Genomic DNA, 14,087 nt, shown 5'->3' on the forward strand with positions numbered 1-14,087 from the left:
ACTGCGTAGGATCCTACGGTCTTGGCGTGCATCCGTGCGTCGCTGCGGTCCGGACCCAGGTCGACGGGCTCGTGCACCTTCTGCCGACCACTGGCGACAACATCGATGTACTGTGGAGACCTCACGCCCCACGTGTTGAGCAATTCGGCGGTACGTCCACCTGGCCTCCCGCATGCCCACTATACGCCCTCGCTCAAAGTCCGTCAACTGCACATACGGTTCACGTCCACGCTGTCGCGGCATGCTACCAGTGTTAAAGACTGCGATGGAGCTCCGTATGCCACGGCAAACTGGCTGACACTGACGGCGGCGGTGCACAAATGCTGCGCAGCTAGCGCCATTCGACGGCCAACACCGCGGTTCCTGGTGTGTCCGCTGTGCCGTGCGTGTGATCATTGCTTGTACAGCCCTCTCGCAGTGTCCGGAGCAAGTATGGTGGGTCTGACACACCGGTGTCAATGTGTTCTTTTTTCCATTTCTAGGAGTGTAGGTCCTCTAACTCTGACTTCAGAGCATTTCTGCCCAAGATAAAGAGGGCTCTTAATTGACTTTGTGGGAAGTACCAGAAGTTAGTTATATGCAGTGACTTCAATATAAATTTTGTGTATGATGGTGCAAGAAAAAGCATGTTGGTAGATCTTCTAAATTCGTATGATCTGATGCAGACTGTGTGCAGGGTGCAGGGGAACAGTAGCACAGCTGTAGACAATATTTTTATTCATTCTTCATTACTAGATGGGCATTCTGTTAGTAAAAGCGGGAATGGCCTTTCAGACCATGAGGCACAAATTTTAACACTAAAAGGCTTTAGTACTCAAACAAATCTCACATGTAATTACAAACTATGTGGGAAAGTTAATCCAACAACAATAGAGATTTTTTTAAACCTTGTCAAGGAACAAGAGTGGCAGGATGTTTATAGTGCCGATAACATAGATGATAAATGTAATGCTTTCCTTGATACATTTCTCATGCTCTTTGCGAGTCGCTTTCCATTAGAACATACTAAATGGGGCACTAGCAGTAATAGGCAGCTGTGGTGGCTGACTAGTGAGATAAGGATATCATGTAGAACAAAGTGGGAATTATATCAAAATGTTAGAAGTAGTCGCAATCAAGCTGCAGTATCCCATTACAAACAGTATTGTAAGGTGCTTAAAAATGTTACTAGAAAAGCAAAGAGTATGTGGTATGCAAAGAGAATAGCTCATTCACAGGATAAAATTAAAACCATATGTTCAGTTGTGAAGGAAGTGTCTGGTCGGCAGCACAAGGTCGATGATATAGTCAGTTCACAGTAAAAATATTTCTGTTACTGATAACTCAGATATATGTACAGTATTTAACAATCATTTTCTGAGCATTGCTGGTGAATTAAATAAAAATTTAGCTTCTACAGGGAATCATATAACTCTTGGAAAATGCCTTTCCGAGATTGATGTCTGAAATACTCCTCTGTGATGCAGACAAGGAGGAGATTGAGTGAATAATTAAATCACTGAAGACTAAGGACTCTCATGCTTATGATGGAGTGCCTAGCAGAATATTAAAGTACTGTGCTGCACATGTTAGCCCTGTATTTAGCCATGTTTGTAAGTTTTCCTTTAGGAATGGTCAGTTTCCAGAAAGATTAAAGTACTCAGTAGTAAATCCGCTTTATAAAAAGGGAGAAAGGGATAATGTAGATAATTTTAGACCTATTTCTATGCCATCAGTGTTTGCTGAAGTTATTGAAGAGCCTGTGTATGTAAGGATAATTGATCATTTTATATCACACGATTTGCTATCAGGTGTACAGGTCAGCCTTTGAAGCCATTTAACAACTGAAAATACTATATTCTCTTTCCTTTGTGAGGTAATGGATGGGTTAAACAAAAGGTTTCAAATGCTAGGCATATTTTTTGATTTAACTAAGGTGTTTGATTGTGTTGATCACAAAATATTGCTCCAGAAGTTGGACCATTACAGAATACGGGGAGTTTCTCACAATTGGTTCACCTCTTACTTTAGCAACCAACTCACAATGTTAAGAAAGGCTGTGATGTGGGGTCTGAGTGGGGTCGGTCAAGTGGGGGGTGCCCCAGGGATTAGTGTTGGGGCCACTCCTGTTCCTTATTTATATAAATGATATGCCCTCCAGTATTACGGGTAACTCTAAAATATTTCTGTTTGCTGATGACACTAGCTTGGCGGTAAAGGATGTTGTGTGCAACATTGGCTCGGTTTCAAATAGTGCAGTTCATGACCTAAGTTCATGGCTTGTAGAAAATAAAGTGAATCACAATAAGACTCAGTTTTTACAGTTTCTAACACACAACTCAACAAAACCTGACGTTTTAATTTCACAGAATGAGCATGTGATTAGTGAACCTGAACAGTTCAAATTTTTAGGTGTTCAGGCAGGTAGTAAACTGTTGTGGAAAGTCTGCATTCAGGATCTTGTTGAAAGAGTTAATGCTGCCATTCTTACTATTTGAATGGTATCTGAAGTGAGTGATCGTTCGACATGAAAATTAGTCTACTTTGCTTATTTTTATTGGCTTATGTCATGTGGTGTGGAGTAACTCTTCCCATTCTAAAAGGATATTTTTAGCTCAGATACAGGTGGTTCGGGCAATAAGTGGTGTAGGTCCACAAACCTCTTGTTGATCCCTGTTCATGAGTCTTACTTAAACTTGTCAATAAAGTGGAATATCATTCACATGTCTGATGTAGATGTATTTTATTTTATGTCACAGAAAAGACAAAGTTGTTAGCTTATAGGCAATAAAGAATGCAAATTTTCTTAAAAGTTCATATTCCCCGGTCAGAAATAATACTACCCAGTATTAATTGTGAGTATTGTTTTTAAGGGGTGTAGGATGTCAGACCGGCAGATGGGGAGTAGAAGAGACACCACTAGACATTTTAATTTCCTCTGTCCTAAATATAGGGTTGATGGCTCCCATTTTAGATGTACACATTTGAATTCCAGAGAGCAAAATACAGTGACATGTGATAGAAGAATGCTTTTCTTCTTCTGATACACTGGCATCTTGCAGAATGATCTGATCTAAAACAGCTTGGACAGGTAAATACCCTCGAACACCTTTGCTGTAAGTGTGTCCAGTTAATATCTTGTCAACTTTGGCACACTTAAGACCAAATAACATGTCTTACATTTCCTCAGACATATATATTTTATATATCAAACTCTTCAGAACGATGTGCTCTACAAAAAGAGCACATTTTTGAAAATCCAATTTATTTTTTAATTTTTGATGTCCTATATCAAATTGGGGCCGCGACTATCAAGTTTTTGTCCAGTTCAGAAATATTGTAGATCTGGGGCTCTCTATGGTCATGTCTGACCAAACTCTTGCACAAGGAGAAGCAGCTTGATTTATGGTGTAATAATCCTCTTCTGCAAAATCCTTGCAAGTGTGTGGTTGGCTAATTTTTAATGCTACCACATCTTGCACATGAAAGTGCACAAATGACCACTTGCATGGATGAATAGTATCATTTTCCAATCACCACGACACTCAGAATCCATGAATATCTTCATTAATGAAATCATGTTAAAATACTGTACCCCCCCCTCCCCCCCCCCCCCCCCCAAGCACCAGTACGTCCATTCTCCTTGAGGCAAAATAGCTCATTCTTGAATTTATTTATAATTGATGCCAAGCAAACATCTCTCTCAATTTTGTTGTACAGTAATATCTTCAATATTGCTCAAAATGTTGAAAACTCATCTCTTTTTTTTCTTCTGATACACTGGCATCTTGTCAACTGATTTGCAGCATAAACTAAACACTTCTTTCAGCCCAGACTCTGCCATTGTGTAATCAGTGCTCCCCATGCAGAACATCAGTGTATGAAATCATTCCAGTCACATGTAAATAATCCCAGACTGGATTTCTTGAGGCTTTATATACAGAGGTTGTTCCAAAGTAACAAAACGTATGGCGTGTTGCTGCTGGCTGTCATTAGCAGCATATTGTAATGCTGTATACACTGTATCATGGTAACTTGCTAGTGAATTAATGAATGCTAGGAAATTTACTGCACTTCTTTCACAATTAATTGTGTTACTGGCAGACATCTTTCAGGAACTGCTTAATTCTCTCTTAATTATGGCAAATAAGTCCTCAGTTAACTGGAAGTCACTCCACTATTTAAACATGAGCACAATGAAGTTATTTTGTCTACTCACATAAGAGAACTGGCAGGAAATGCTGGGGAAGGTACACTATGTGATCAAAAGTATCCAGACACCCCCAAAATCATACGTTTTTCATATTAGGTGCATTGTGCTGCCACCTACTGCCAGATACTCCATATCAGTGACCTGAGTAGTCATTAGACAAAGTGAGAGAGTAGAATGGGGCACTCCACAGAACTCGTGGGTTTCAAATGTTTTCAGGTGATTGGGTGTCACTTGTATCATACGTCTGTAGGCAAGATTTCCATACTCCTAAACAATCCTAGGTCCACTGCTTCCGATGTGATAGTGAAGTGGAAACGTGAAGCAGCATGTACAGCACAAAAGTGTACAGGCTGACCTTGTCTGTTGACTGATAGAGACTGCCGACAGTTAAAGAGGGTCGTAATGTGTGATAGGAGGACATCTATCCAGACCATCACACAAGAATTCCAAAACGCATCCAGCATTTTGTAATAGCAATGGTACCCTCAGCTGTATTTATGGGTCTTAATTGCAGTTGATTTCAGTGTCGCGTTACGGCATCCTTGGGTCCTCAAATGATACCAGGTGAGTGTGTGGACACTGGATAATCTTTGTTATAGTTCTCATAGTGGGTACAAAAAATCAATGTCCACTATGCTGAACCTTCTCTCCTGTTATGGTGTGAACAATGGAAGTACATCAGTGAGACTATTTAAATTAATATTTCTTAATATTCTATATGGCACACATTAATATGCGGGTATTTACATATATACGACAGCATATTTTGTGAGCCTTTGACTGAAAAAGGAATATTTTCTGTATTTCACTATACATATTAAAGTTTTTCAGTTAATCCTTGGTGTGAAGAGTTCCAACATCTTTTGTATCACCTAACTTAATATGAGGGGTACCTTTCTTTAATTGATTCAAGCAGATGTTACATTTTATTAATGATAATGATGATGAATGTTATAAAATATTTAGTGACTGTTTTAATACCACATGTGTGGTTTTTTAAATTTTTTTATGTTAAAGTGCTAAATTGTTTTGCTTTTTTTTTTTTTTTTTTTTTTTTTGCTTTTAGGTTGAATCTTTAGTGGGATATAATGTCACTGACATTGCTTGTGGTAGTGGTGATGCACAGACACTTTGCATAACTGATGACGACAATGTGTGGTCCTGGGGAGATGGTGACTATGGTAAACTCGGCCGTGGTGGTTCTGATGGCTGCAAGGTCTGTACTGTTAAAAAAATCAGTAATTTACATCTTTTCGTGCAGTATGCAGGACAAATACGTTTTTTGTGTAAAGTTAACGGCACATAAATGGATCCATGTTTTTTGTATAAATACGTATCATTAGTCTCCAACAAATGACAGGTACCACTTGCCTCTGTTCACCAGAAATGTTGCCCATCAGATGTGTGAGATATTATTGACTGGAAATTTGTTTGTCATTATCCAGGGGTTGGGGGTGGGGGGTGTCATTCCCAATGTGAAACAATTCTTCCAGGTGCCATGAAGAGTGCAGGCTGCAGTCAGCTGCAGGTGGTGGCTCACAGTGGTACCAATGATGTGTGTTGCTTTGGATCAGAAGTAATTCACTCTGCTTTCCAGCAGCTGTCTGAAGTGGTAAGATGAAGGCAGAGCTCAGAATCTGCGGCATTGTTGACCACACTGATTGTGGACGTTTGGCACAAACTAAGTGGAGGGTCTTAATAAGAGGCCAAATCGGACAGTTCTACAACCATATAGACTGCAGATTCATTGACTCACATCATAGTATATGTTGGAATCGGTCTTTCATTCTTTCTGTTTGAACAAAAACACTAGTGAGAGTTTGACATACAACAAAAACTTCTGGCTGGCTCCAGTCGCTCCAAGAATGAGTGCTGTGAAATACTGCAAGCCCATAATTAAAGGCATAGCCCATTGAACTGCTATGAGAAATCCAGCCAGATTTAAATGCCAACCACACTATAGGCTCGCAGCATAGCTCATCAACAAGTGGATAGCCAGCACATATGTCATAGACTGGTTACAACAGTAACTTGTTGTCATTGTGTGGGCTGCTTTAGTCTCCTCTGGAGACTATGGGATCACATCACATGGCATGTGATAGTGTCTTGGAAAAGTGTGAATAAGGGTAGAGTTTGAAAGGTAGGAGGTTGAACACGAGATGAGTTTTGACCTAGGAAAATTTGGATTATAGTTGTAAATTGTTGTAGCTGGGTTGGGAAAGAACCAGAGCTCCAAGCCATCATAGAAATCACTATACCAGAAACTGCTTTAGGTACTGAAAGCCAGAGATAAGTTTAACCAAAGTTTTTAATGAGGACCCAATGGTCTTCTGAAAACATAGACTAAATTCATTTGAATGCTGTAGATTTTTTATTAAAACCTTTATTTCCCAGGAACGCAATGTAGAAAACTGTGATTAATAGTTTCAATTGCTTAAACAGTCATCTTCAGCTCAGTATACAAAATACAATGTGTAAACAAGAGAATAGGTAAGACACTTAGTCATTTCACTGTTAACATCCTTAAGGAAATGTCAGCTTACAATCTTGTTTACAATATATGGATGTGAAAAATAATATGCAAACATCATTGTAGCAAATTGAATGGGAGACGAGGTAATTCATCCTATCCAGTCTCTCTCTCTCTCTCTCTCTCTCTCTCTCTCTCTCTCTCTCTCTCTCTCTCTCTCTCCCTCCCTCCCTCTCCCTCCCCTCCCCCTCTCTCCCCCCTCTCCCTCCCTCCCTCCCTCCCTTGATTACAAACACTATTCAATTGTACATCAGTAAAGGGACTGATGGTATCTTTATTGGTGGTTATATGATATCCGTGCAAAGTGTTTCAATATATGCATCTGAAGGTAAAAATGTTAAGTTGCAGAAAATATAAGGAGAAAAAGCACAGAGAAAAGAACTTGTTTGGAACCTTCAAAACTACTATCAAAAATATTTTCTTCAGGAACTAATGAAAGACATGAAAGGATATGGCAAGGGACAGGTAGAACAAAAAATGCAATGAGTATGCAATGCCAGTGTCATGTCAGTGGATGAGTTGGACATAGATATAATCTGAACAGTTGTATTTAGGTGACAAGCAATATCACACAGTGAATTGTAAGGTAGATGCCCAGTTTGGCATTCTATCCAAATCCAGAATGTAGTTGCCTGAAAGTGAGGAAATAAATAGCAAAGTAAATAAAATGAAAATGAAATATTTGGGAAGAAAGGAAAGGAAAGGTATATTTACTTGTCACCCACTATGAGGCAGAGGAGTGCCTTTTGAATATATGTGACATGAGTTAAAAAAATTCTAAAATGAGTTACGACTCTCCACAGAACATCGATATGTTGTAGAAAACACTGAAGAGCAGTTGCCTAATAGCAACTTAGCATTTGCTGGTAATCAAACTCTAAGATATGATGTGAACTACTAGTAGTTGAACAAAGCAAACCAATGATTTTTACAATAAAATGCGCACAAAAATATTACTGCTAAGTTAAAAGTAAGATTTGATGGACTATAAAGATGCATTTACACTGAGTTTGAAACGTGTTTTGCAACAATGATTGCAGCATTGTTTGTAACTAGTAGTGGATTCCTGATATTTGCAATGTGTTACAAACACAAAAACAGTGTCCCATGACTGTGTTGTTTGAGGGCAAAGGAAACAATGTTTCTGGTCTGCTACCACTAAATGCAGCTATACAGAGCTGCTGTTTGTGCTCTGTCCTATTTTGTATAGTGTTGATGTTCTGTTACCTTTCGAAAATGTATTGGACAAGAAACAAGGTATATTTACTCGTCACCCACTATGAGGCAGAGGAGTGCCTTTTGAATATATGTGACATGAGTTATAAAAATACTAAAATGAGGTATGACTGTCGACAGAACATCACTGTGTTGCTCAGCACCAACTGCAGTGGTGTGGAGAAAAAACTGAGGTCTCTTGTAGCTCTTGTAACAGTTGTGAGAAAAGAAAAGTTGAAGAGAGCAAGAAATCTGGCAGCGGTAAACAATTTTTGTATAAACCAAAGTGGTTTGGTTTCGATTATTTATGGCTAAGGAGCCAAATGAAATAAGAGAGACAACCACAAAAGAAGTAAACAAGGTTATGCTTGCTTACATTTATTTGTATTCTGTACTGTACAACAATATTCAGCTGTAATTATTTTTCCATGGTACAACTCCTTGTGGGTTTGCAAAGTAATTTGTAAATTCATCACAAATTTATTTGTCTGTGTTTGACATTCTCTTTGGTATATTTGTGAGTGCAGTAATAGATGGGGCTGCAGCATCTCATCTCCGTATCATTGGAACCACCATACCTGTCTGTAGGCAATAAGAATCTGAGCTTCCTTATGGGCTGTAATAGTATCTTCACTCATCGTTTCTCCTTAAGAAATTGTGGAGGCATGCTGTTGTAATAGTGATAGTTCATGCCTTCTCAGATTTCAGTAATAGTTCAGTTTTTTGTGAAATAGCTCACTTATAGAGGCATTCTTAGAAACAGCTCCATCTGAAATCAATCATGCGTATCCAACATCAGCATATAAACAGTTGTAATTGGTGTCAACAACAGCAGGCAACACAATGCTAAATGACCCTGTGTAATTGTAAAAATCACTCCAACCAGCAACAGAGCACTATAGGACAATGTACTTCCATTGAATTCCTCCCACACAGTGGAGGAAGTGGATACCTGGCTGAACTCACTTTCTTCCTCATACCATTCATCTACTGCAGAATGTTCAACAATAACAACAGTGACAGCACTATTCAATTGGGAACTTTAGGAAGTTTGTTGTCAGGCAATTATGCAAGCTGCTGCCCTAGGAAAGGACAGATACAAAAATAGCAACAACAACAACGACAACAACAACTACACACACTCTTTGAGGCAGAGGTGAATTTGTACAGAAGGAATATTGGGGTTTGTGCAGAAGAGTCGAGTTGTTAATGAGTGTAGATATGGTGGTGGGATCATCAACTGCAGATTCACCAGTCACATTCATTGGAACTGCCAGTGTCAATGGAATATAAGTACTTCTGTTTGATGAAAATTATGATGGTTTGGAATAATTTTAACATGCTGTAATCAATAAAATTTATGTTTCAGCACCATTAACATAGCTGAATTGTCTTTACATAATCCTTAAATTCTTCAGCCAGAGCTTCACACACTGCAGAAACTATCTGAGATGTGGCTGGCTTTGAAATGTGGAATAAATATGCAAGCCTTTGATAGGAATCTCTCAGTGCCAAAACATGAAAGTTAACAGCTAGTATTTGCTTCACTGGAATTGCTTTTCTGAAATTTGCATCTCTTTGGAATAACTTGCCCTGTAATCTTCATTAGTATTTTGAAATTGGATGGTGACATTCTAATGAAGTTACAAAAACCAGAACCATCTTCCAAATTCATCATGTCATTTTCGCCATGTCTTCTGTAGTAAGTTTTTGTCCATTGACAGCAACTATCTCTCATTTTCTGCTTATTTTGTCGAGTATTATTAATGCAGCAATGCAGCACCAGCCATCCTTAATTCACCATCTTAACTTGTCGTAGTGTAGCTCTTGATGCAAATACACAGTGTGTCTGCCAGCTCAGCATAGCAAACAATGTGAATACATATGTATAAATGTTGATTGCTAGTCCAGTTAGATGTGCAAACAATGAACATTGTTGCCAACATGTTGCAGACTTTGGTGAAACAATGTTGCGAATAAACATATTTTTAAACTCGGTGTAAACACAGCTTAATATGCATACACATACACCTGTACATCTACACTGTTCTAGTTAATTACACTGAGCTAGCACTGCAGCTCGAATGGGGAACTAAATTGTGTTGGGTACAATGGGCATAAAGAGAAAGGAACTGGGAGCAGAAGGGAGGGCTGGGGAAGGTGGCTGATGGCTGGGAGGGAGAGGCAGCGAGCACAAGGAATGGGAATGTAGAACTACTACTCATTTGAGATGAAGATATACAAACAAATCCACAGTAATGTTGTGGGCACCCATATGGCTGCTTCCTGTGCCAATCTACTTGGCTCATCTAGAGAAAACCTTTCTAGCCACCCAAAATCTGAAACTGCTTTTCTGGTTAAGGTTCACTGATGATATTTTCATGATCTGGAATTAAGGCCAATGCGCTCCATCCGTATTCCTCCACAGCCTCAACACCTTCTATCCCATCCACTTCACCTAGTCCTCTGTAGTGCAGTGCTCTACTTTCCTGGGTATTAACCCCCAGCTCTCTAATGACTTGATAGAAACTTCTGTCCATACTAAGCCCATCTACCATTGATCTGCCATCCCTGTCAAACTAATAAGCCTCTTCCATACAGTCTGGCCACGTATGGATGGTGCATCTGCAGTGATGAACAATCATTTGCCCAGTGCGTTGAAGGTCTTAATAGGGCCTTCACAGACAGAGATTACCTCTGACGTAGTCCTCAAAAAAATTTCCCATATCATATCCACACATAACCTGGCCCTCCGACCACCCCCAGGAACCAAATGCAAAAGAGCATGCACTATTTTTCACATAGTATAATCCCAAATGGGAACAACTTTGTCATGTCCTTTGCCAGGGCTTCAACTACTTCTGATGCCCAGAAATGGAGAACATCCTACCCACAATTCTTCCCAACCCTCCAAAAGTCACATTCAGCTGCCCACACTATCTGTGCAGTATCCTAGTCCGTCCTTAAGCAACACCTACTCTCAACCCCTTGTCTTGGGATCAACACCTATCCAATACACTTACCCATCACATCCTATACCAGTCTGCATCACAATCATATCCTGTCCTAGCAGATGGAGGGCTACCTGCGAAAGCAGTCAAATCAGTTAGTTGGCTAGTTACTTGTTCCTTAAATCATGTTGTTGATAAATGTTATGATGTGAAAACTATGAACAGAACAACAAAAAATATTTATATGCCAATTTACAGTTTTTTCTGTAGAAGTGACTTATTATTTTTATTCAAGAATTTTCTCATGGTATAAAAGGAGCTGTTAAAAAAAATCTTAAATCTGCATTTCGAAACACTTCTGGTATTCTATTTCCATGGGTGGACTATAAACGAGTTTTGCAACTGCTAATTTCACCACTTTCTGTGCCAAATTTAAGATTCAGTAAAGGGTAATGCAGATCCTTTTTCTTTCTAATGTTCTGTTTGTGAATAGTTCTGTTACTCTCAAATTCAGGTGAATTTATAACAACTAATTTATAAGTGAATAAATGTCTGTATATGTTGATTTTCTTTATTACTAGTTTTCATTGAAGTGACATAATTCCAAGTTTGTTACTAGTGCTTGCTTCTTTTCTGTCAGTGCAATTTGGTTAACCAACCAAAAATGAACTGAAGGTGTGGAGATTGTATGAAAGATTGTTTCATTGCACATAATTCAATTTTTTCTGCATTATCTTTGTTTCTTACACCTAAAATATTTAAAATTGCTTTTTTTGTAGTCAATTACTTTTTACACTACAGGTTCCCATGAAGATTGAATCATTGGCAGGTCTTGGGGTTATTAAAGTGGAATGTGGTTCACAGTTTTCTGTAGCTCTAACCCGTTCAGGGAGTGTTTACACATGGTAAGTATCTGAACTATTTCAGTTTACATAAAAAATACATTATGAATCCACCAATATTGACATTATATCTGTTGGGGGCAGTCTATGGTCAATTATTTTAATTTTTCAGTACTCTTACTGGCCATCTGAACCGCAGCTCTCTTACATATAATTATTGTTTTTGGCTCAGTGTAGCTATCTTTAGCTCTGTGACTTATGAGGTACACATGAAATACACTCAGTAACTGTTCAGGCAATGGACATCTACATAAGGACGAAACATGTACTTGAAATTAGTGTGTGTAGTAAATTCAACATATTAGCCAAGTCTTAATCTTGTGAACCACCATTTCATATGATTTCGAATTAAGAGATGCTACTGCCACATGAGAAAAAGATTGAATAATCAACGAAAGGACAACGTTCTACGAGTCGGGGTGTGGAATGTCAGAAGCTTGAACGTGGTAGGGAAACTAGAAAATCTGAAAAGGGAAATGCAAAGGCTCAATCTAGATATAGTAGGGGTCAGTGAAGTGAAGTGAAGTGGAAGGAAGACAAGGATTTCTGGTCAGATGAGTATCGGGTAATATCAACTGCAGCAGAAAATGGTATAACAGGTGTAGGATTCGTTATGAATAGGAAGGTAGGGCAGAGGGTGTGTTACTGTGAACAGTTCAGTGACCGGGTTGTTCTAATCAGAATCGACAGCAGACCAACACCGACAACGATAGTTCGGGTATACATGCCGACGTCGCAAGCTGAAGATGAACCGATAGAGAAAGAGTATGAGGATATTGAAAGGGTAATGCAGTATGTAAAGGGGGACGAAAATCTAATAGTCATGGGCGACTGGAATGCAGTTGTAGGGGAAGGAGTAGAAGAAAAGGTTACAGGAGAATACTGGCTTGGGACAAGGAATGAAACAGGAGAAAGACTAATTGAGTTCTGTAACAAGTTTCAGCTAGTAATAGCGAATACCCTGTTCAAGAATCACAAGAGGAGGAGGTATACTTGGAAAAGGCTGGGAGATACGGGAAGATTTCAATTAGATTACATCATGGTCAGACAGAGATTCCGAAATCAGATACTGGATTGTAAGGCGTACCCAGTAGCAGATATAGACTCAGATCACAATATAGTAGTGATGAAGAGTAGGCTGAAGTTCAAGACATTAGTCCGGAAGAATCAATACACAAAGAAGTGGGATACGGACGTACTAAGGAATGACGAGATATGTTTGAAGTTCTCTAACGCTATAGATACAGCAATAAGGAATAGCGCAGTAGGCAGTACAGTTGAAGAGGAATGGACATCTCTAAAAAGGGCCATCACAGAAGTTGGGAAGGAAAACATAGGTACAAAGAAGGTAGCTGCGATGAAATAAATAGGAAGTGCAGGGAAGCTAAGATGAAATGGCTGCAGGAAAAATGTGAAGAGATCGAAATCGATATGATTGTCGGAAGGACAGACTCAGCAAACAGGAAAGTCAAAACAACCTTTGGTGACATTAAAAGCAACGGTGGTAACATTAAGAGTCCAACAGGAATTCCACTGTTAAATGCAGAGGAGAGAGCAGATAGGTGGAAAGAATACATTTGAAAGCCTCTATGAGGGTGAAGATTTGTCTGATGTGATAGAAGAAGGAACAGGAGTCAATTTAGAAGAGATAGGGGATCCAGTATTAGAATCAGAATTTAAAAGAGCTTTGGATGACTTACGGTCAAATAAGGAAGAAGGGATAGATAACATTCCATCAGAATTTCTAAAATCATTGGGGGAAGTGGCAACAAAATGACTATTCACGTTGGTGTGTAGAATATATGAGTCTGGCGATATACCATCTGACTTTCGGAAAAGCATCATCCACACAATTCTGAAGACAGCAAGAGCTGACAAGTGCGAGAATTATCGCACAACCAGCTTAACAGCTCATGCATCGAAGCTGCTTACAAGAATAATATACAGAAGAATGGAAAAGAAAATTGAGAATGCGCTAGGTGACGATCAGTTTGGCTTTAGGAAAAGTAAAGGGATGAGAGAGGCAATTCTGACGTTACGGCTAATAATGGAAGCAAGGCTAAAGAAAAATCAAGACACTTTCATAGGATTTGTCGACCTGGAAAAAGCGTCCGACAATATAAAATGGTGCAAGCTGTTCGAGATTCTGAAAAAATTAGGGGTAAGCTATAGGGAGAGACGGGTCATATACAATATGTACAACAACCAAGAGGGAGTAATAAGAGTGGACAATCAAGAACGAAGTGCTCGTATTAAGAAGGGTGTAAGACAAGGCTGTAGCCTTTCGCCCCTACTCT

The 14,087-nt window shown here is 39.2% G+C and overlaps 1 protein-coding gene across 1 annotated transcript in view; it reads left to right on the forward strand.

Moving 5' to 3' along the window:
* LOC124556600 (E3 ubiquitin-protein ligase HERC2) overlaps window positions 1-14,087 on the forward strand; it is an 832,907-nt gene that overhangs the window by 703,430 nt on the left and 115,390 nt on the right. The window contains exons 72-73 of the mRNA XM_047130567.1: window positions 5,259-5,408; window positions 11,690-11,793. Coding sequence (XP_046986523.1) covers window positions 5,259-5,408; window positions 11,690-11,793 — 254 coding nt within the window. The remainder of the gene's footprint in view (window positions 1-5,258; window positions 5,409-11,689; window positions 11,794-14,087) is intronic.

The sequence above is a fragment of the Schistocerca americana genome, chromosome X, assembly GCF_021461395.2.
Source record: "Schistocerca americana isolate TAMUIC-IGC-003095 chromosome X, iqSchAmer2.1, whole genome shotgun sequence".
NCBI lineage: Eukaryota > Metazoa > Arthropoda > Insecta > Orthoptera > Acrididae > Schistocerca > Schistocerca americana.